The 22,270-nt window shown below is 42.9% G+C and overlaps 2 protein-coding genes across 14 annotated transcripts in view; one reads left to right on the forward strand and one right to left on the reverse strand.

Moving 5' to 3' along the window:
* Nucleotides 1–29: 29 nt before the first annotated feature.
* Nucleotides 30–2,896, forward strand: RPLP1 (ribosomal protein lateral stalk subunit P1). Its single transcript, XM_039522799.1, has 4 exons — nucleotides 30–235; nucleotides 1,025–1,099; nucleotides 1,989–2,103; nucleotides 2,774–2,896. The coding sequence occupies exons 1-4, from the start codon at nucleotides 164–166 to the stop codon at nucleotides 2,851–2,853; spliced, it is 342 nt and encodes a 113-aa protein (XP_039378733.1). The 5' UTR covers nucleotides 30–163; the 3' UTR covers nucleotides 2,854–2,896.
* A 1,629-nt stretch (nucleotides 2,897–4,525) lies between these two features.
* The window catches only part of PTK2 (protein tyrosine kinase 2), a 383,889-nt gene continuing 366,144 nt past the window's right edge, over nucleotides 4,526–22,270 (reverse strand). For 11 of the 13 annotated variants that reach the window (XM_039527647.1, XM_039527645.1, XM_039527651.1 and 8 more), the window contains 4 exons: nucleotides 20,456–20,464; nucleotides 18,086–18,241; nucleotides 17,306–17,386; nucleotides 4,526–8,253 (listed from right to left, as the gene is read on the reverse strand). In XM_039527647.1, coding sequence (XP_039383581.1) covers nucleotides 8,041–8,253; nucleotides 17,306–17,386; nucleotides 18,086–18,241; nucleotides 20,456–20,464 — 459 coding nt within the window. In that variant the 3' untranslated portion in view covers nucleotides 4,526–8,040. The remainder of the gene's footprint in view (nucleotides 8,254–17,305; nucleotides 17,387–18,085; nucleotides 18,242–20,455; nucleotides 20,465–22,270) is intronic. The other 2 variants (XM_039527641.1, XM_039527643.1) reach the window with 2 other exon arrangements.

Genomic DNA, 22,270 nt, shown 5'->3' on the forward strand with positions numbered 1-22,270 from the left:
GCTGTGATTGGCTGAGGCTGGATTTATAAGCCCTTCCCCAGAGCGCCCGCGTTCTCTTGTCTCTTTGGCCGCACAAGGTGCTGGGTCCTTCAGCTGAAGCTAAGGCCGTTACATCCCGGCGACTAGCACCGCGCCCCACCGCCGCCCGTCCGCCCGCTCAGCCATGGCCTCCAGCTCCGAGCTCGCCTGCATCTACGCCGCCCTCATCCTGCACGACGACGAGGTCACCGTCACGGTGAGCGAGGCCGGCCCCACGCGCCGCAAGATGGCGGCGGCGCGAGCCCGGGGCAGCGCCTCTCGTCCCGGGTGGGACGGGGGCGCCCGCCCCGCCGCAGGGGGTGGTTCCGCCGCGTGCTCCTTGCGGGTTGGTGACCCGGGGGGGGGCGGGGCCTGGGTTGTGCCGCGGGGGGGGGGGGGCAGGTGCCCGCTCGCGTGGCCGTGGAGGGACGCTCCGCCGCGCGCCCCCCCGCCCATGGTCCGAGCCCGGAGGGCGCGTAGGCACCGCCCCTCCTCCCCCCATCGCTGTGGCGGCCGGACGGCGGGGTCGGTGCCCTGACCTAAGACCCAACCGGGACCAGGGAAACAGGACTTGGGTGTTTAGGTTGGAGTTTGAGGCTCAAGCCGAGCTGCAGCGATGTGTGTAGCCCCTGGCTCCTGCACAGGGCTCGGCAGCAGCAGCCCTCTGAGCGGTGGATGAAGGCGAGCAGTGCCACTGTGCCCATTTTACAGATAGGGAAACTGAGGCGCTGTGAGTTTCTCTAGGTCATGCTACAGGCCAGTGGCAGCCTCTGTAATGCTGTCAACGTACTTCACGGTTTATAGGACAGAACAGAATCTCCTCACTCAAGACTGATCTGTATCCACATTATAATATTCTCCAGGTACTTTTATCATAGTTTGCTAAAGTTCTGAGGAATTGACATTATTTACAATCTTCAGACTGGGCCATAGTGACATGAAGTGTATGCATTGTGCCTGACTCTTTAGTTTTTGTGTTAACAACATTCTTACTGAATTTTTTTAGGAGGACAAAATTAATGCACTTATTAAAGCAGCTGGAGTAAATGTTGAACCTTTCTGGCCAGGCCTTTTTGCAAAGGTAAGAAATAGAAAGGTGGCTGAACAAAGTATAATCTGGTCCAAGCACAGCACGCGCCATAGATGTCTGCAGCCTGGGCACAGCTATAAGATACCTTGTGAGTAGTCTGCAGATCACAAAACAAAAGCTAGGTGGTTCTGACATGGGTCACTAAGATGGACCTCCTGGGATATCTATAAAATTACTGTGAATAATTATTGAGGGGTAATGTTTTAAGAATACGCTTCCATTGATGAAATACCAAATTGGCAGCAAACAGATAACCCAATTAGCAAATTAAGAATTTATCAGAATTGAGTACTGTTGGTGGAGGCAAATCTTAGCAAAATAGAGACATTGACTGCTAAGTACTACCCTGAAAACTCAATCAAAGATCTGGGACTCAGAATGGCTTGTCCTTTCTCCTGCCTCTTCACTTGTCAAAAGTACTTCAGGCCAAATGATGCATTCTGACGTGTGCACCTTCATTATTGTGTGCTGACAGTCTTTTTAGCCAGATCTTGATAAATTGATCAAGATGGGAGAAGAAAATTGCTTAGAATGATTAACTGAACATCTGTCATGGCACCTTTAACATTAACAGCTTGGTTTGATCAATATTAAATAGCTATCAAAAGTGACTGCTGAATTATGTTGATAAAGTTGTATTGTTACAGTTTTGTAAATTGACATGGAAAATATAGCAACTGTAATTCAGTACAAGACTGACCACATCCCATTCACATTAGTAAGCAAATGCCTTATTAAATCTAATTTAGGGATTGGTCAGTGTAAGTGTGTTAAAGAGCTGAATTATGCCAATTTTAAATTTCCTTACAACAATGGCACAGCTGTGAATATTGCGCAACTTTTGTAAAATGTCGTACTAATGAATGCTTAATATTCTTAGGCTCTGGCTAACATTGACATCGGAAGCCTGATCTGTAATGTAGGAGCTGGTGGTGCTCCAGCTGCTGCTGCTCCTTCTGGGGGTGCTGCTCCTGCTGGTGGGGGGGCTGCCCCTGGTAAGTGAACTCTTGGATTGGTGTGGAAGAAATGGGTTTATAAAATGCAGTTACTGTTTGTACAGTATCAAGTATCTCACCACTGTACCTTTTTTTGGAATACTTAAAACTGCTTTGTTTTCTTAAGCAATCTAAGATGGGTGAACTTGTGAGAGGAAAGGAGTTTAACTTTGGAAAATACTGTTGATTGCAAATTTGTGTGGTTTGCTACAGTGAGCTTTTAAATTCTTTTGTCTCCAAGGTCACTGTATGGACTCAGTCTTCAAAACTATACTATCTGATAAGGTTAAAGGCAATAACTCTCTTTTCATAGCTTGAACAGGAGTGTTTCTGACCTTGTGAGCTTACGACAACATCTTTTGGATTGGGGCAGGGAGGCTTATTACTGAAATTCTAAAAGCAGTGTCTTAGCGCTCTTTCTTCCCGTGTTGGTCATCAAAAGCACTGCATGGAATAAGGGCATTAATGATAATGCGGATTAGAGTATCTGTAGCTGGTGTACTAACATGCTCCTGAATCCCCACAATTGTAACTGTGGCTTTCCAATGTAATTTGATTCTTGTATCTCAAACTCTCCATGGAGTTTAGTTTATTTAGGTCTCCCTACATCATTTTTTAGTAATATCAAATGTTCAGGATGAGAGATGCTAACCATTTTCTTCTTTTTCAGCTGAGGAGAAGAAAGAGGAAGAGAAGAAAGAGGAATCTGAGGAATCGGATGATGACATGGGCTTTGGTCTCTTTGACTAAACTGACTTTTTGTACCATCTGTAATAAAAGAAACATTCTTTAATTGTTCTGGTCTTTAAAGAATGTGAGGGGACAGAGCTGGGATTGGGGTTTTGTTGAACTCCTTAAATGGAGGAGGATTAGAAACACAAGACCTTAAATTGGTCCTATATCCTCCCATGTTTCCATTGTTTTGTACACAACTATCAAAATCTCTACCTTTCCTCTGAAAACTTTTTACTCACATGCTAAGACACACACTGCAGGGACAGCATAAAACTGTTCTTGTATTAACTATTGTAACAGTATGAAGACACTAGCTGAAGTTGCCACCATATTCAGGTCCATCTTGTGAAGGAGTGCATGGGAAGTTGGGGCTGTCACTTGCCTAGTAAAATGGCACTTCAAACTGTCCAGTGGGATTATTCTTTAAAGTATACACAATACTAAGCACACTAGTGGCTCTAAATTAAGGAGGATGGAGTAGGACTATGGGTTATTCTCCGCTTTGATCTAATCATCCCCTTTTTCCAGTAGAACTGCAATAGGAAGTTTAATCATTCAGCCAGGGCATTTTCAGGAAGCAGGAAAAAAATGTACATTTAATCTTGCTTTTTTGATAAGAGCACTGCACCTGGCCTTGTATAGAAATTTACTTTATTGGCCATGCAGCGCTGCTGCCTCGTTTTTGGTAAGCCATTAGAACAGACTTTGGTTTTGGCCTAGAGAAGGTGAATGATAACTGACTTTTTTTTTTTTTGGTCCAGGGTATGGCTACACTTACGGTTTGCAGCGCTGGTCATCCAGCTGTGCAGGGCCAGCGCTGGTGTGTGGCCACACTCACAGCATTTGCAGTGCTGTTGGGAGTGATGCATTATGGGCAGCTATCCCAGCATTCAAGTGGCTTTTCAAAAGAGGGGGGTGGAGTGGGGTCTAGTGTGACAGGGAGCGGGGGGAGAGAGAGGGGATTTTTGGAGCCAACACTGTGTTTAGCTTCCTGCCTTGAAAAATCAGAACATGTTTCCGACCCCTTAGTCTTAACTCTTAATTGCAAACAGCCTGCAGCCAACATGACTCCCTGCTGTTTCATTCAGTCCCTGCTTGCCTGTCATTTGATTGTTTACAGCCAGGTACAGATGATCACAGCAAACAGGAGCTCTGTTTGTTTTTTAGATCAGCAGCGGCAATCAGTTCATAACAAAACAAAGAGAGGCTGCATAACAAAACAAAGTAATTTATAAAAGCACTCTGGGATACATCCTTATACCCTGGAGGCCAATCACAGCGCTGGTGTGTGGCCACACTTGACCAGCGCTGGAATCCTTATTCCCCATGCTGAGTGAGGTATACAGCCAGCACTGCAGCCAGGGAGTTGCAGTGCTGGTGGAGGCTTACCAGTGCTGCAACTTGCCTTTGTAGCCATACGCTCAGCTGCAGCAATCTGCTTGTACCGTAATCAGGTCCTGGCCACAGACAGTAGACCATATAGGCACATGTGAACTTTCACCTTATGTATTAATGAAGAGAGAGGCTACGGTATGCGCTGTTTGAGGAAGCGTTCACTGTGTAGTTCTTCCATGACACTACACCCACATTGTATGATACAAAGACTATACTCCACTCACTTCTACACCAATGTTTTTATTTTTCATCATAAATACATGTCAAAGGCTTGAGCTTAGGACAAAACACTGAGGATCTACTCTCCCCAAGAAGGCTTCTGTTTTATTCAATGTTTTGTACAGCCTAGTTTTAAATTAAACCCTAACTTTTAATTAATAAATGTGACCCACACTTCTCTCAGGGTAAGGATATTGAACTTGGTAAAACAGTTAACGTGAAGTTGTACTGTGCCGCCTCTTTCCCCCCCTTCATTGAAATGTGCAAGCTGGTTAAATTACCTGAAAAAGCATTTATTAGAGTTAGCAGAGAAGAATACTTAAAGATGAGTATTTTTTAGACTAATTCAAATTTCTTTACAAAGCTGTGCATCACAGAATGCAACTTAGAACTTCTATAAAAAGTTATTCTTTAATTAAAGCACTTTTTCTAACATCCAACCCCATTAAAATCTTTGCCTGTTGAATCAGAGTGGGGAGAACCCCTATTCAACTGACTTGAAATTTAACTTTGCAACCTCAATTTTTTAAGAAACCTACAGATTAGATCAGTGGTTCTCAAACTTTTGTATTGGTGACCTCTTTCACACAACACACCTATGAGTGCAACCCCCTGTATAAATATTTAACACTATTATAAATGCTGGAGGCAAAGTGGGGTTTGAGGTGGAGGGCTTGCACCCTCACATGTTACATCATGACCTCCCAGTTTGAGAATCCCTGAATTAGATCATGTAGGAAGAAAGCCAAAATCTTTCCCTACAACACCAAGCAAGTATTCTGAATACAAGGGAAGGATAAAATAAATGCCCACAAACTGAACCAAAACTTTGAAGTTGCCGTTCTACAATGAAACTTTTTCAGGTTGACTTTCATAAATCTTAAAGAGCTGTCTGTCATAGGCTTCCCCCTTCTGTTTCTCTTCAGTATCTGCCTTTTTTTTAAACCACAAACTGAACGCAACAAAAAACTGACTCACTTTTCACAGGAACCCATCAGTAATTCCTAAATCTTTGATTCAGAAATTCAATTGTATAAAAAGCAAAGGTATTTTTAAAATAAAGTCCAGTTAACAAGGTAAATCCATAATGCAACTTTTAAATGGATAGATGGCTCATTTATCCACAGCAAGTCCCATGTCCTACTTCTGTTAGTAGATACATTTGTGACTACCCCCTATGGGCTGTCACTTTCCTGGTAAATTAAGCCAGAAAGTTACCTCATTTAAAAAACACTGAATTCTGAAATACCAATTTTAGGTGAGATTCTGTGTTTTAACTTGTCTTATTGTCTGTGTACAGGAGTTTCAGATGAAGACAGAAACCATACTGCATCTCTGACTTTAGTCCTGAGTTCTCAGCCCATCCTTCCTTCAGTTTATGCTTTGCTCTCAATCCCACCACTTGTGCAACACTGGATTTCCATTTTTCTTGGGTTAAACGCTGAGCTGCCTGAGCATATTATGCTGAAGCAGCAAAGAGGTTGGACAAAGATCAGAGGTGTCATTAATGCCCCTGCACTCCCATCTATCAATAAAATAAGCAGAGTAATTAAACCTACATTTCCATGGTATTTTGAAATATATATGGAAAACTACCTGAATGTTGGTGTTCAAAGTCTCAGTGCAGGCTCAATTCTTTTTTTTTCTTGGCTGAATTCATGTCTATATCGCAGGAGAATGGTAACTTCACTGGACTATGTTAACTGACAGCCACAGTTATAAATAAGTTGACAATTGAAGAAAGTATATCCTATTTTAAAATTTATTTGAATGGAAAAGCAATCAACCCATCCTAGTTAAGGAGGAAGCTGAAATTCTCAGAAATAGCCCTATTTTCAAATTTATCTTCCTGAAATTTCAGTTCTGGGAAATTTTGGTTATATAAAATTAGAAATGCATAGTATTTTGATCCTTTACATTAAGTTCACTTGTTTTTAAGGATTTTGTAGGGGTTAATTCCTAAATGGGTTAGCCTAGAAACTCCACATAATTTCACTGGCCCTGCTGAGATATGCCTTAGGGTGTTTTTTGTTTTTGTGGTGTTAGTGGGAAGATTTTAGCATATATAAAACAACTAGGGATTCCTTAAAGCCAGGCTATCAAAAGACGGGAATGCTGAGGAAGGGGCTCTGAGGGGAGAAAATGGCTGCTTATTTATGCTATCAGGACAGGAACCCGTGGAGCACGGGGAAACTGAAGGATTATATACTGCTGAAAAACTTGATTTGCCTTAGCTTAAGCTTTCTTGCTTTGGGGGGTTTTTAGACTAGGTTGTAGGAATGTGTATTTTTTACTCCCTGAACTTTAGGACTGGGTGGAGAAATGCTCAGCAGAGTTGTGTGTACCTAACATGGAAGGATTCACCAATAAGGTCAGTTTTTTGGCATTCCTCCCGACAGTGCCCTTTTGTTTTTTTAAGTCTATATAAACGGTTGAAATTTAGGATTGACGAGAAAAGCAAGGTCAGAAAACTCCCCCAAAATGCTTTGTGCTCTGCAGCGTAGGAAGAAATGTTACAGCCAGGACTTCACTGGTAACACCTTTTTAATAGGTCAAAGTAACTGTACAGTTCATTATATTCTTCCTGAGAATAATTTATATCCCCCATCAAACCAAAGGGAGCATGGTGGTTTTTATTTAACAGAACAGATGGTATAACTGGAAAAAAATGAAAGAAAACATTCACACTGCTCTGCTGTAACTCCTCCCAGGCAAGATAGACTCAAAGATGGGTTAGTTAACTACAGTGGGTTTAAAATATTCAACATGGCTTTAATCTTTCTGTATAAATTATATAAAAACGGGGAACACATATGGTTACAGAACTTCTCTTCTAAATGCGGCTCTGAGTTGCTCTGGTACAAAGCAGCTTTTTGCTTCCAAGGAAAATAACATTGCTACAAAAAACTGGCAAGTTATTCTGGTGAAAAGACATACAAGAGTTTTCAGTTGTGTTCTACAGCTAGTTTCCAAACAAACGTTTCACATATCCACATAAAAGTAAAAGGCAGAAAGATGAAGAGGGCTTTAGTTTCTTTTGAAATGACTGAAGTCTTGAAAATATAGCTTTTAAAATTTTCTTTCTCTGTAAATTGTGATTAGCATATTGCGACGTAAGTGTTCTAATAAAAAATTCCAGTCTGGATAGCTCGCATACTGTGGGCAAGAATTCTCAGCCCTGAGGTTTCCCAGAATTCTTCATTTCACAATATTTTTCTCCAATCTGCAGCTCGGACAGTCCTGGCTCTGAGATTGTAACCTCTTGGCAATTTTAGGTAATGCACATCCTATGTGACGATGTAAAATGTCATTGTTTTCCCCAATCACGATTCCCAAGGGCTTCTGTACAAACTTCATTCTGTGATAATGCCACATTTTGAATCCCAGACCATCTGGTAAAAACATGGTTAAACTTTTATAATGAGAGAGAGAGAAAACCAACAGCTGTCAATCAGGTCTGATGAAGCAGGAGTCACTGGAAATCCTGGACTATGCAGGGTTAATCCTTACCACTGGTGGAAGGCTAGAGAACATCCTTACATGAGCAATATTCTTAAAAAGAATGACAAAAAAATTCTTCCTCGGTGTTTAATGGGGTCTGGACTGACCAATCATTTTCAATCTGGCTTGATCAATAACATCCAGCAAGTTTTTGGCATCCACAGCCAGAGCATGAGCAGCTGTGAGCATTTGCTTTTTGTATTCCTGCTGCAGGCTAGTCATGACGTATTGCTGGGCCAATTTCATCTTGTTAATCAGTTCAGCCAAGTCAGAGTTCAATAGCTTCTGTGCCATCTCAATCTGGAAAGATACAAGATTCAGTCAGGTCCTGCAGGCAGCATTTCATAGGAGGCAAATTTGTTGTATCACACTCATAATGGAATTAACAACGCAGTGTACTCCCACTAAGGGAGAGCTCCATCTTTGCGGGTGAAACCTAGAGCAGTCACTCTACTTTAGATACCATATTGTGGCCTTCATCTCTGTAGCCAACACACTGGACAGGGCAGAGTAGTAGTCGTGCTGACTCCAGCAGCTTCCTCACCTTACTAAGCTGTGCCAGTTCTAATGGGTTTGGTCCACTGCAAACTAGACGGAGACCAAGAAATCACTCTTCCAGGCCAGTGAACAGCCAGCTAGTGTTAATGACTATAGGACACTATTCACCGGAGCTGGATTTGAACCTCTGTCCTAGACAGTGGTGCTGGAACAATTATTAGAGTGTGGGTGCTGAAGGTGGAAACAACGTATTTGGGTCGTTATTACTGCTTCAAGCCATGAGATGCGGCAGCACCCCTAGTTCCAGCACCTATGGTCGCAGAGATCAGATTCCTAAATCTGTTTCCAGGTTCCTAAATAATCCCCTCTCAGGCCTTTTTCTTAAAATTATTTTGACATTGATCATCTAAGCAACAATAAAATACAATAAATATGAAGGTGTAAGCTACAGATATTTTAACAAACCACGCAGCAGGTGAAGGTAACCATTTGGAAGGGGAAAGTCACTGAACAACTCATACTCAGAGTCATATTCTTCTAGCATTTTCAGTGACCCCTGTTCATTCAGATTTTGCAGACACAATGACTTGGGGAAAAATTTAACCCTGACTCGCTAGGGCCTCAATTTTAAGCAATAAAGTAAACTCAGTCAATTCTCCTTTAGAATTAGGTTACTTCTGGATATTTCCTGAACAAAGGCTTCCTACTGCACCAAGCCACACTGAAATATCTGTTTGAGGAGTTTGGTATGCAAATCATAATTTCATGAGAGAGATTAAATTTGAACCCAGGAATTAATTCCCACATGGTGTCCCTGAATTGGAATCCTAAATCCCACATATCCAATGCAACACTTTTCCCTCTAACTCCTTATGTGCCAGGGTGTGATGTGTGCTATTAATTTCAATGAAATTCAAGAGTTCCCAATGGCTGGCAGGATAATTTAATGATTAAGACACCTGTCTGCAGGAGGAAGAAACCCCCAAAAGTTAACACTGCTCAGTAAACGAAAGAGAAAGGTACTTAACTTGTACTAGTAACTGAAGGTTCTTCAAGATGTGTGATCCCTATCTGTATTCCACTGTGGGTATGCACGTGGTCCTTGCACCCAGAGTTGGAGAATTCTTGAAAACAGGGTTAGTCCGCACATGTGCCCCTGCTCTCTTCGTGCCTCCAACTGAGGAGATAAAGGGCAGAGCAGACTGACTGCCTCTCCATTTCCTTCTCTATTGTGAATCCAAGAACAATCCAAAGTAGAGGGGAAGGAGGGTGGATACTGAAATATAGATAAGGACCATACAGCTCAAAGAACCTCCAGTTACTACAAGGTAACTTTCTCTTTGAGTGCTGGTCCCCAGGTGTATTCTATGGTGGATGACTGACATACAGGGGAATGCATCAGTGGAGTGCTGTACAAAGCCTAATCTCTTGCAAATGTGTGACTGGAACTCCACACAGCTTTTTTGCAAATATCTCGAAGCAATGACACTGATGTTGCTTGTGCTCTGGTAGAATGAGCCCTCACCCCATGAGGGGGAGGAATGTTAGACAGCTTATAGCTAACTAAGATACAGTGCGAGATCCATTTAGAGATTGTCTGAGAAGATATATCTTGACTTTGAACTCTTTCCGCTACAGCTATAAACAATCTGGGAGATTTTCTGATTGTTTTTGTCCTTTGCAGGCAAAAGGCCAATGCTCGTCGCACGTTGAGGGAATGACATCCCCTTTCTTTTTCAGATGCATGTGGTTTTGGAAGAAAAACACAGGTAAGTGAATTGACTGTTCACGTGAAACTTTGAAACTACTTTGTGGGTGAACTTAGGATGCTAATGCTATGACTTTGTTTCTGTGGAATATGGCGTAAGGTGGATCTGTCATCAGTATTCTGAGCTCACCCACCCTCCTGGCTGAGGTGATGGCTACCAGGAACAGAACCTTCAAGGATGGGAGAATCTATTTCTCTTCTTTTCTCCTGTCAGGAGATTGGAAAAGGACTGAATGTTGATTGGTAACTGAGAGGACATGTGTAAGGGACTCAGGAACTAGAACTGTCTGGGTGAGTTGGGGTGATGAGAATGACTCATTTAAGAAGGAGAGCATCACCCTGAGAGTGAAGACCTAGGGCCTTTTTGGAGCAGTATATGTTGCATTTTCTGTTTGTTTGAGAGGCAATCAGGTCCCTTGTGGGAGTTCATCTGGAGGAAAAATACTGTTCACCATGGAGTTGTGTCACACCCACATGTGGTCAATAGTGAAGGGTCTGCTGAGGGAGTCTGCTAGCACATTCTGATCCCCTGGAATGTAATTTGCAGACACAATGATTTGATTGTTGATGCACCAATATCATAGGGTGACCATTTCTGCACACAGAGGAATGGATCTCGCTCCTTGCTCGTTGATGTAAAAGATGGTTGTCACATTGTCCAACATTTTGAGGACATGGTAACATTGAATTAATGTAAGAAAGGCTTTGCAAGCTTCCTGGACTGCCCACAATGCCAGAATATCGATGTGCATCTTGGTGTCTTGGGAAGTCCAAATGCCCTATGCTATGTGGTTGTCCAATTCTGAATGGTATTAAAGGGTTTCTAATGACCTGATCTATAAGGTCGTTCATCATTTGGAATCTGTCTCTCAGCAGATAAGGTCTTGCTGTAACTGTATTTAAGGATGGTCTGATGAAGTGTAAAGTCTGTGTTGGAGAGAGGACAGACTTTTCCAAGTTTACGCTGATGTCTAAGAGAAAGAAGGAATTGGAGCACAGATGAGGTGAATTCGTAGGCTTCTTGGCATGTCTTTGCAACAAGAAATCAGTTGTCAAGATAAAGGAAGGTGGTTAAGCCATAATATCTGATATGGGCTGTTACTACTGAAAAGTACTTAGTACAGACCCTGGAGGCAGTAGCAAGGCTGAAGGGGAGCACGCTGTAATGACTATGGTTGGGGCCCACCATGAATCTGAGAAAAACGTCTGTGAGCAGGGTGAATGAATGTCCACATGAAAACATGAGTTTTACAGACCGAGAGCTGTAAACCATATGCCCTTTTCCAGACGTGGGATTACAGATGCTAGTGTGACCAGGCAAAATTTCAGTTTGGGAATAAAATGGGTTGGGATGGCAGAGATCAAGGATGGGTCTCCGGCCACCTTTCTTTTTGGGTACTAGGAAGTAAGTTGAGTAAAAACCCTTTCCTTGCTACTGCGGAGGTACCCATTCTATTGCTCCTCGCAGCAAGAGGGATTCAGGGCAGGGCTCTGGGCTCTGGAAGGGAGTTAGGGTGAGGGAGGAGAATCTGACCTGAGGCAGGGGGCTCAGTGTGTGGGCTCTGGCCAGGCAGTGCTTACCTCAGCCAGCTTCCGGTCCGTGGTGCAGCAGGTCTGAGGCAAGCTCCCTTCCTGACCTAGCTCCGTGCTGCTCAAGGAAGTGGCCACCATGTCCGGTCCCTAGACGGAGGCACGGCCAGGCAGCTCTGTGTGGAGCTTGCCCCTGCAGGTGCTGCTCCCGCAGCTCCCACTGGCCGCGGTTCCCGGCCAATGGGAGCTGCGGAGCTGAGCCTGCAGCTCCATCCTGGGGGGTGGGGGGGCAGCGCTGAGGCTCGGGGCTTCCAGCCTGCAGTGTGGAGATTTGCCACAAGCTGGATGAAATTAAGCAATGGGCTGGATCCGGCCCGCAGGCCGTAGGTTCCCCACCCCTGGGGTAGAGATTGCCCAAACCCTTAAAAAACCTAGATGACACAGAATGAGCAAATATGGAAAAGCCCTCTATAGTTGGATGAAAGGCTAATACTGCAGGCAAATGGACCTTAATTGAGCTAACTGTTAACCCTATTTCTTCAGATCCATCAGATAATCCAAGATTACTGAAAGAGGCACATATCCAGCGGGAAGCAACAATGACAGCACCAATGGGAGACTCTCTTTCATTTTTGCAGGTAAGTAGCACAGGTTGACTTCTTCGAAATATTCAGTAACACCTGTTGCTCTTCCTCTGAGCAGGAGGATTTTAATCCTGAGAACCATCGAGGACCCATGCCTGAAAGCAAAGAATCCCTACATTGGAGTGAAATGAAGCATGCGACCCTCATCCTGTGAGAGGAGATAAGGAGTAGTCAGGAGTTTGAGTAGTAGATGGATGCATAGATGAGGCAGGTAAGGATGCCAAGCTTGTCTAGGCCAGGTTGGTAATATAAGGATAATCCAGGTTCTGTCCTGTCTGATTTTGTTCATTACCCTGAGTACCAGTGGAGTCAGAGGAAATGCACAGAGCAAACCCTTCTTCCAGGATGAAAGACATGCATCTCCCAATGAGTGATGCCTCAGACCCGCTCTTAAGCAGAAGAAAGGGCACTTCTTGTTCCTGGAAGTGGCAAAGAGATCCACCTCCAGCAGACCCCTTCCTTGGAATAAGTTGTGGAGAACTTCAGAGTCTAGCTCCCATTTGTAGTCCTGTGAGTAGTGTCTGCTGAGAACATTGGCTGTGGTGTTTTGAATGCCTGGGATGCCCTGAAATTTGGATCTGATGAGCTATGCACTAGTTCCATAGCTTGGCACACAGAGGGGGATCTTGCTCCTCCCTGATTGTTGATGTAGAGCATGCAGCACATGTTGTCCATCATGGCCCTGATTGATTTGAAAAGAAGTAGGAAATGGAAGTAGGCATTCTGGTCAGCCCTGAGCTCCAACAGATTGATGTGGAGATTAGTTTTCTGAGCTGTCCACCTACCCTAAATTGAGAGAGCATTGAGATAAGCTCTCCATTCCAACAGCGAGGTGTCTGTTGTTGAAGTTTGTGATGGAGGTGGGTGACAGAAGGTAATGCCCGGGCAGACACTGAGTTGATCTTTCCATCAAGCCAGGGAGCTCCTCACTTATAGAGGAACCATCACCTGCCTGTCCAAGGTGTGTCTGACTGAAGAATAGGTTGTTCAGAGCCAACCTTGAATGTAGTGAAGGCATAGCATTGTGTGATTGGTCATCGAAGTGCAAGCTGCCGTGTGTCCCAGAAGCTGAAGACAGTTCCTTATAGTGGTCCGAAGACTCCCCTGAATTGTCCATACCAAATTTGACAAAGTTACGAACATGTCTAAGGGACAGAATGATTCCAAAGAAGCCCCTATAAACTGAATCTTCTTTAGGGGGTTAACATGAATTTCCTTACACTGAGCTGAAGACCCAACTCTTGGAAAAGAGCAAGGGCTGTCTGGGTGGAAGACAGAACTGCTTTGTAAGAATGGCCCTTGAGTAGACAGTTGTCAAGGTACAGGAAGACTAGGATCTCCTCCTGTTGGAGGTAAGCAGCCGCTATTGCCAGGGCCTTGGAGAACACCCTGGGGACATAGGAGAAACTGAAATGAAATACTCTATATTGGAAATTACCCTGACCTACAGTGAATTGTAGATATTTCCTGTGTGAAGGGTGTATCGCTATGTGGAAATAGGCATCTTGTACGTTGAGAGCCGAAAACCAATCCCCCTTCTCCAGTGAAGGAAATATAGCTGCTAGAGTCAACATCCTGAACTTTTGAGGCTTTACAAACTTGTCTGGATGTCTTAGATCTAAGATCAGCTTCCACCCTCCAGCCTTCTTTGGTCTGAGGAAATACTTCAAGTAAAACCTCTTGACCCTATGAGGGGGAGGGACTGGCTCTATTGCTCCTAACAGGAGAAGACAGTTCACCTCCTGTCGTAATATAAACTCATGAGGAATTGAAGAGAGCGAGTGACGTAAAATGGATGGTACAGCTTGATGTTATGACTTCTGTGATCCACTCGTCTGTAGTAACCCATCTCCGGGAATGCTGGAAATAGGAAATGTGGTCCCTAAAGGGAGCATGGTGGGCAAATTGGTGCAGCTGTAAAACCAGACGGATTTGAACCCTCAACTGGCCTATCAAAATTGCTGCTTTGAACATTGTTGTGTGGTTGTGGGGGTCGGTGGGCAGCCCTCTTTCTCTGAAACATATGTATTTTCCTTTGAGATTTGGTGGATTTATGGAATCCAGAGAACTGAGCAGGATGCAATCTCTGGGCAGTTCGTGACCTATATGGTCCCATGTTTGTAGGTATATATATGCCCAAGGAACGTAAAGTGGCTCTAACGTCCTTCAGTTTATGGAAGGGCTCATCTGTGGTCTCCAAGAAAAGCCTATGACCAATGAAGGGGAAGCTTCAATGGTGTTAGACTCATAGACTTTAAGGTCAGAAGGGACCATTATGATCATCTAGTCTGACCTCCTGCACAATGCAGGCCACAGAATCTCACCCACCCACTCCTGTAACAAACCCCTAACCTATGTCTGAGTTACTGAAGTCCTCAAATCGTGGTTTCAAGACCTCAAGCTGCAGAGAATCCTCCAGCAAGTGCCCCGTGCCCCATACTTCTCTCTGAAATCTCAAAAGCTGGAGCCATAATGACCTGTGCATAACTACTGTTGTCAAGATGGATCTGGCAGCAGTGTCCACAACATCCAAGTATGCTTGAAGAATGGTCCTGGACAATAACTGGCCATCTGAAATGATGGACTGGAATTGCTCTCTATATTCCTATGTCAGGTGTTCAATAAAGACCATCAATCTATTCTAGTTTGTGAAATTGTATGTGGCATCTGATAGTTTGTGATCCTGAACTGCAGGGTTGATGATGAATAGGACTTACGTACAAATAGATCCAGTCTCTTTTGGTCCTTGTCATGTGGAGTAGACCAAGAGAAATGTTGCCTGTCCTGCTTGTTTACCGCATCCGCTACTAGGGAGTTAAGTGGAGGGTGGAAGAACAAGAAATCAGAGTCCTTACGGGGAATATAATACTTATCTGCCCTTTTACACGTTGGTGGAATAGTAGCAGTTGTTTGCTACACAGCCTTAGCTGGATTAAGGAGAGCCTTGCTGATGGGTAACGCCGCCCTGTAGTGTGCTGCTGACTGTGGGATATCCAACAGCTTGAGTTGTGAATCCCTGACCTCTTCGAGTGGAATTTGAAGAATGTCAACTATCCTGTTTATAAGATCTTGAACTTGCTGAAAATCACCAGCCATGGAAGGTGGTGTAGGCATAACAGCTTCATCTCGAGACAAGGATGAGATTGGTGTTGGATAGGTGTCCTCTTTATCCACCCTGTCCTCCTGTTCCTCAAATGCCTCCTCCTGTGTGGAGGCTGGTTGGGCAGGAGAAGACTGAGCAACCCTAGGCTCCCTTTGAGATGTTACCGGTGGTCTGGAGAATTGCTGTCGGCAAGAAGTCCAGGGATCCCAGTATCACCATCGGAGAGGGGGCCCATACAGGAGTGGGGGTGGCATACTGAGTTGGTTCCATCACCTTTGATGGCAGTTGCAATCTTCCCTGTGACTCTCAAAGAATGAGTTCCTGACAGGATTTGTTGGGGAACACTACACTGAAAGAAGGGACTGACTGGAAGTCCCTTTAATTCTCCTCAATATTGTTCAGTGGAGGAGCCCACATAGAAAAGGTTGGAGAGTCCTGCAGTTCTGGGAGATGGCAGCATTCTTGAGACTGAGCTCTCAGTACCAAAAGATGCTTGATAGCCATGTGGAGTGTGGATTCTGGCACATACATTATGGACAGGTCTCTCACATATCTACACTCTTGCAGAAATTGGTACTGACATGGTAGCCAAAGCTGATGGTACCGTGAACGGCATGTGTACTGATGTAGGTGCCAATAGAGTTTGGCAGTGTTGCTTGCTCAGTACCAAGGGTGCTGAATGGACAGGTACCAACAGCGGGACTGAGTCTGACAGTACCAGATCAGGGTGCTTATGCAAATCCTTGTCCCTGGATAGAGGGTACAAGAAGCCCTTTTGGAGCCATGTCTCTCTCTCAAGCTCCAGGGCTTTCCAGCTCTGCTGGCCTCGGAGGAGGAGTTCTTCAAGTCAACAGTACTAAGCCGAGAAGTTAAAGCTTTGAAGACTGTAGATTTTATGTGGAACTTGGCCTTTTTTGGAACAGGCTCCTTCAGATGAGAGTCCATACATGTCATTTTGGGAGCCCTCTCAGAAGCCTACAACGACCTCCTCTTCTTAGAAGAAGCCTGTGCCAAGGTGGAAAGGTCGCCGGATCTGTGCAGAGACAGATGTACATGGGGCAGGTCCCCTAACCTGATTCAGATGCTAATCAAAATAAGTGCTCCATCAATAACAATCTGAGCTTAATCTCCCTGTTCTTCCTTGTCCTTGACTTGAGAGCTGGCAGAAATTGCACTTTTGGGAGACATGGGACTCCCCCAATCAACCATCGCTCACAGGTATGGCCTCTCGGCAGGAGAGCACCATTTGAAGCTTGGCAACCCAGGCATGTCCTGCCAAGACTACAAGGCTCTCCAAGGAAAAAGAAAGGAGAAGAAAAAACAAAGTATCCTCTCACTACTAACACTTACTAAGTAACTATAACTACTATTAACTAACTATACTAACAAAACTTAACAAACATCTATAAGAAGAATATGAAATAGCTGAGGCACGCTCAAGGTGAGCACACTAGAGCTCTGTCTCAGGCCAAGGCAGCAGAGAAGGAGCTGAGCCTGAGGGTGGTTTGCCTGCAAATCCCTATATAGCCTTGGTATCCTGCACGAGGAGGCATAGGGCACAAATGTAGGCCAAACAGGCACTGTTAGCAGAAAAATCTCCAATGAAGGGCTCAAGGCACAAGTGCACCGGAAATGGAGCACTCATGAGGACACTACTTGAAGAAGAAATGTGTCTGTATGTGAATAAATTAAAAGGATGTAGTATTTTAATATTTATAAAAGCTCACTCTACAATACATGTAATTATCCTAGTTGAAGATGACTTAACACTTAATGTACTGAATCATATATGAGCAAATCCTCACATACCTCTCGATGAGTGCTTGCAGGGAGGACTGGAATGGTCTCATCTACTGTTGCCAGTAAAGTTCGTAGTGCCAAACCAACTTCCTAATAAATTAAAAAAAAAAAATTAAAGCAATATTATAACAGGACAGAGCGCAGCACAACAATGCACCGATACTTTCCAATTTGATTACTCCCTTTCAGCACTATTTTATTTCTTTCATCTTAGGTATGTTCGTTTATGCCTATGGATACAATTACATCTCTTAATCAAACACCTATTACATTTTTAAAAATTATTGTGGCTGTCAAAGGATTTAGGGTGAGAATTTCAAAAGCTCTCAGTATTGGCCTAAACACTTTGCTCTCATTTTGGTCAGTGGTCAGTGTTAGACCAATGCTGCTAAGTGGTTTTGAAAATCCCACCCTGAATTTTTTGCTTTCATAAAATGGAAAAATGGCTTAACCAGAGAAAAAACAGATACACACCAAACTGACAGTGGCTGAAGTATGTCAAAAAGTTGATTTAAAAAATCCACGTTTTCTTTGTAAAAAGTAAAGAAATTGCTGCAGACCGCATTCAATTCTTCATGATCGTAGACTGATGATTGTAATGATTTTTCAATATCCTTCAAAGCACCCCTGCCCTGATAATGAAAATCATGCACGCACAGACTCAGACAGGTATGTTTCTACTCACAAGCTTTCCAGTGTTACGCAATTGTTCTATTTTATGCATTGACAACTACAGTGCTAGTCAGGATAGAAATAAAGGAATAATTGAAGAAAATGGCATCTTCTTACCTTCACCATGGGCACATACTCCTCTGGAGGGGCAGGCTGGATTTTACTGGACATTTCTATTACAGCTTTCACCAGTCCAGTTACATTCTCATAAACCTTGTCATTGGAACGATCCAAATTGGCAGTGGGGGGAGGGCTGATTTCCTGTGGCTGAAGCTAAGAGCAGAAAAAGATGCTGTTTTTCCCCTCTTTCCCCAAGAGATGGTGCTAGATTACTTCACAAAGTCAACAGAACTCCAGGATATAGTTTGCTGATTTAAGAAAGATCCTTCCCTCTACACCCTCTGAAAATGTACCCAGTGTTCTTTTTGATTAAGCATTGCTATCAAATCTGTTGGTATTTCAGTCTAATTGTTTTTTGACTGAGTTTGGTTAGTGAAATGAAGTTGAAGGAATTTTACATCATGAATTGTTTGAAAAGCTCCCCTTATGACTCGCTGAACAGAACAAGCAGCATTGAGAGAATCTGGGAATGAGAAGTACCGAAAAATATTTACATCACGTTTAAAATTCTTTAGAGGTTCTCAATTGCAGAGATTGTTCCCTCTGAAATTTTGCAAGAATTCACCTTCAAGGCATGCTAGTTTTAGGGAGCAAATTGTTCAACCTGACACTTGAGTTTCAGACCTCTCATTTTCTCAGCAAAAACTTAGATCATATTTATTTTGATATAGGAATTGGTAATTCACACATTTACCTGTATGGTTAAAAATACAGATTTTCCTGAAAGATAAAGAAATTGACTCTTCACTGTCTTGCACCTTATGAAGTCATTTACACCTGTGCAAATAGATGGGGCACAATGCCAAATCTTAATTCTTTGCTTTACACCCATTTTGTACTTACTCTGCCTGGGTGCAAATAATAACACAAAGCTCAAGACAATGAAGTATCAGAGCCCAAATTTTCAGACAACTGTTTCAATCTCTCACAGCTATGTCAAGGAAAAGTTGTTAGCAACATACTCAGCAGCAGAGAGGAAGATTACTGCAGTGTATATTACCAAACATTTTGTTAGTGGAATCCACATGGAACATTAAGGAAAATGGAAATTTATTTATTTTACATGCTCAGGATTAAAGCACTGCCAATGCAGCTAATAAGACTAAACAGTTTCAAATATTTTCTCTCTGGTAGATCAGAGAAATACCAGCTATATCCTGCAATCCTTAACTCAAGCAAAACTCCCATAGATGCCCAGCCAACTAAAGCTGAATCCAAGCAAGACTGAGGTAATCCTGCTAGGAAGAGGAACAAACTTTGAGATACTTGGCTCCTCTGTAAAATCCCCCACTCTCAACAGCATCTGCCCTTAGATTGTAAAGCTAGTCCCCAACCTTGAAGCTTTTTTTAGACACCTTAGTGGTACTGGATGATCAGAGCCATTTTGTAGCAAAAAACATCCACTTGCATCTGCAACTGAGTAGTATTCTGCTCTGTTGGACAGAGACCTGGTCACAGTGATTCAAGCATTTGAGACTTCCAGGTTTGATTATGACAACCCCTTATATCTAGGAATGAAGCTGCAGACCCCGAAAAAGCTCTAATTGGTAGAAGCACAAACTGGTACAAAACAGAGCACTCCGCCAAGTGTATCAACACAGGTCATTGTGGACACATCAACCCAGAGCTCTGCTCTCTACACAGACTCTCCATGGAATAGAGTCCAGTTCTATTGTTCTGTCCTGCTATTCAAAGGCCCCCATGAAACTGACCCAGTTACCTAGATTGCCACTCCTTCTGTAACTATGGCAGCTTGATTCCACAGGAAGCGTGAGGCTCATGAAAGTAGAAGGACTGTTCATGGAAGCTGGGCTCACACTATGGACCTTACTCCCAGAAAAGAAAAACGACCATGGGCCTCACCACTTCCAGAGTAAAATGCAAAATTCATTTCCTTGGCTTAGCTTTCCCTCAATAAATTCTCATGCTCATTCACACACAAATGTAAAAAAGCAAACAAAAAGCTATTCAAGCTTAAGTCTACAGAGTGAAAAGAAAAAACAGAGAGCCTAATTTGTATTTTTAAATACCTGGGAAGCACTCAGATACTACAGTGATGAGGCCACAGAAATGCCTAGGTACTTTGCCTGAGTAAGGAATCCAGGATTTAGCACAGAGTAATCCAGTTTTGCTGCATTCCACTAAGTAGGTGCTGATAGAAAATACACCGATAAAGCATTCATCTCTTACACTGATGGGAAAATGAATATTGTTATTGGTTACGCTGGTGGTGCAAGGTGGTGTGAATTCTAGTAAGTTTCAGTGACACAGTAGTAGAAATTAAACACTTAATCATCTCTGTTGTCAAGTCACATGCAAAGCCATTTGTGAATAGCACGCGCACGTACACATACACTCTGTGCTTACCCTCCATGGCTATTGTTGAGCAGAATATGTGGGAAGGTTAAAGAAATTTACCAAAGGAAGGGAAAAAAAAGAAAAAACAATATTAATAAAATGCAGCAGGAAAAACCCCAACAAAACATGTGCAGCAACAAGAGATCAGTTAAAAAAAGCCTGCAACAAAAATGCATTCATAACAATTTTGGCTGGCTCATGTTAGCTATTGGTCCATTTGTTATGGAAGCACAATGTCTGAGCAATCTTCTTAGCACCCCAGCACAGGAAGTGAAGTTATTTGCCATGCACCCATGCTTACATTTTACAAAATAAATGGGGAAGAGGACATGCAAAGCTCGACAGGAACAAACCAATCTGGCAAATAGAAAAGTGGTAAATGGAGTTAGGTGTTTTATTCATAGTAGGAAACAGTGTACTAGGTGAAATGCTGGTATTTTTTAACATGACTAATAATCCATTGCTTGATAGATCAGGCAGAGGTTGCATAATTCTTGCTTGAAGATTTGTTTTTGAAGTCCTCATAGTAGGAAATATTTAGTCATCTAACTGTATTGCTCTTGTTCATGAAGATTCTTGTTTAAGACTGTGGTTACAAACTACTGAGAGACCATTTTGGACTGATTATACATAACCCATTTGATTCCTTTGGCTGGGTCTTGGAAGGACAGAATAAGGGTATCTGTAGTTCTTGATACTTATTTTTTTTCTCTTTGCTGTTTCTATAGCCAACACCAACACTGCTCCACCACAAACTAAACAGCCAGGGTTATCTTCACATGGTTGGCTGACTTCCCCTGAACAAGCAACTGTATACTGTACATTTTTTTGATGCATATCTCTCCACAGGCTCCAGGGATTAAGAGCCTCGAGTCATGTCATTTTTACTTGTATTCTGGCATTATGGAAAAGGGAGTTAGGACTTTATAAGTTCAACCGGCACAGTTTGCAAGAGGCTCATTTCTTTATCATATTTTTATGCACTAATGATCCCAGGGAAATAATCTTTTTAACTTGGAAGACTTTGACAAAGCCAGGTTGTATTCAAATACAAGCTTCCCGAAAGAAGGTAAGACAAACCAGTCTCAGGAAAAACAGACTTTCAATGCAGAAAATTAACACAAAACCATTTTTCCTCTGAAAAGAAGCCACTAGTTCTAGCCACTGAGAGTCTGTGAATCTTTTATTGAATCTAATGTCTCCAATTCCCTTTGCATTATACTATTTGTCTGGCCCTGGTGTCATAGGCATATTTTTTCTGCAAATACTTTTAACGTTCATCAAGTGTTAGTATTTATAAGGGAATTCTAGTCAGAAAAGCTGAATTTAGTAACACATCTGTTATTGCTTTTTACATTTTCTGAGGTTTGGCAACTTGAAAAGCACTGGCCTCATTTTGTAATAAACAGTCTAGCTGTAAGTGGCCTGTTCTGTTCATTTATGCTGATTCTGAAGCATTCAGATAATCTCAGAACAAAAAACAGAGAGAAAGAGAGAAAGGACCTTGTGGAAATAGTCCATTTTTGCTAAACGCACGGCTTCAATGGTTTGTTTTGTATTTCCCAGCTGGGGATGAACTGGGTTTCCATATTTTTTTCAAAACTATAAAACAGGTAACATTAACCATACCAGCGATGTCCACCCCCGCAAGGGAATCCAGGTCTTCACTGCAGACTCAGGAAGGCTAGGATTGGATGACAGGGAGTTTCTCTTTTCCCTTGAGGCATGTTTGTAAAACTTCACTTCAGTGGTCCTTGCTTTACATCATTATTTATTTGTATTATGGCAGCACATAACTTATATGGCTTTTGGGAGCTTATGTTG

Source organism: Mauremys reevesii, linkage group 2, assembly GCF_016161935.1.
Source record: "Mauremys reevesii isolate NIE-2019 linkage group 2, ASM1616193v1, whole genome shotgun sequence".
NCBI lineage: Eukaryota > Metazoa > Chordata > Testudines > Geoemydidae > Mauremys > Mauremys reevesii.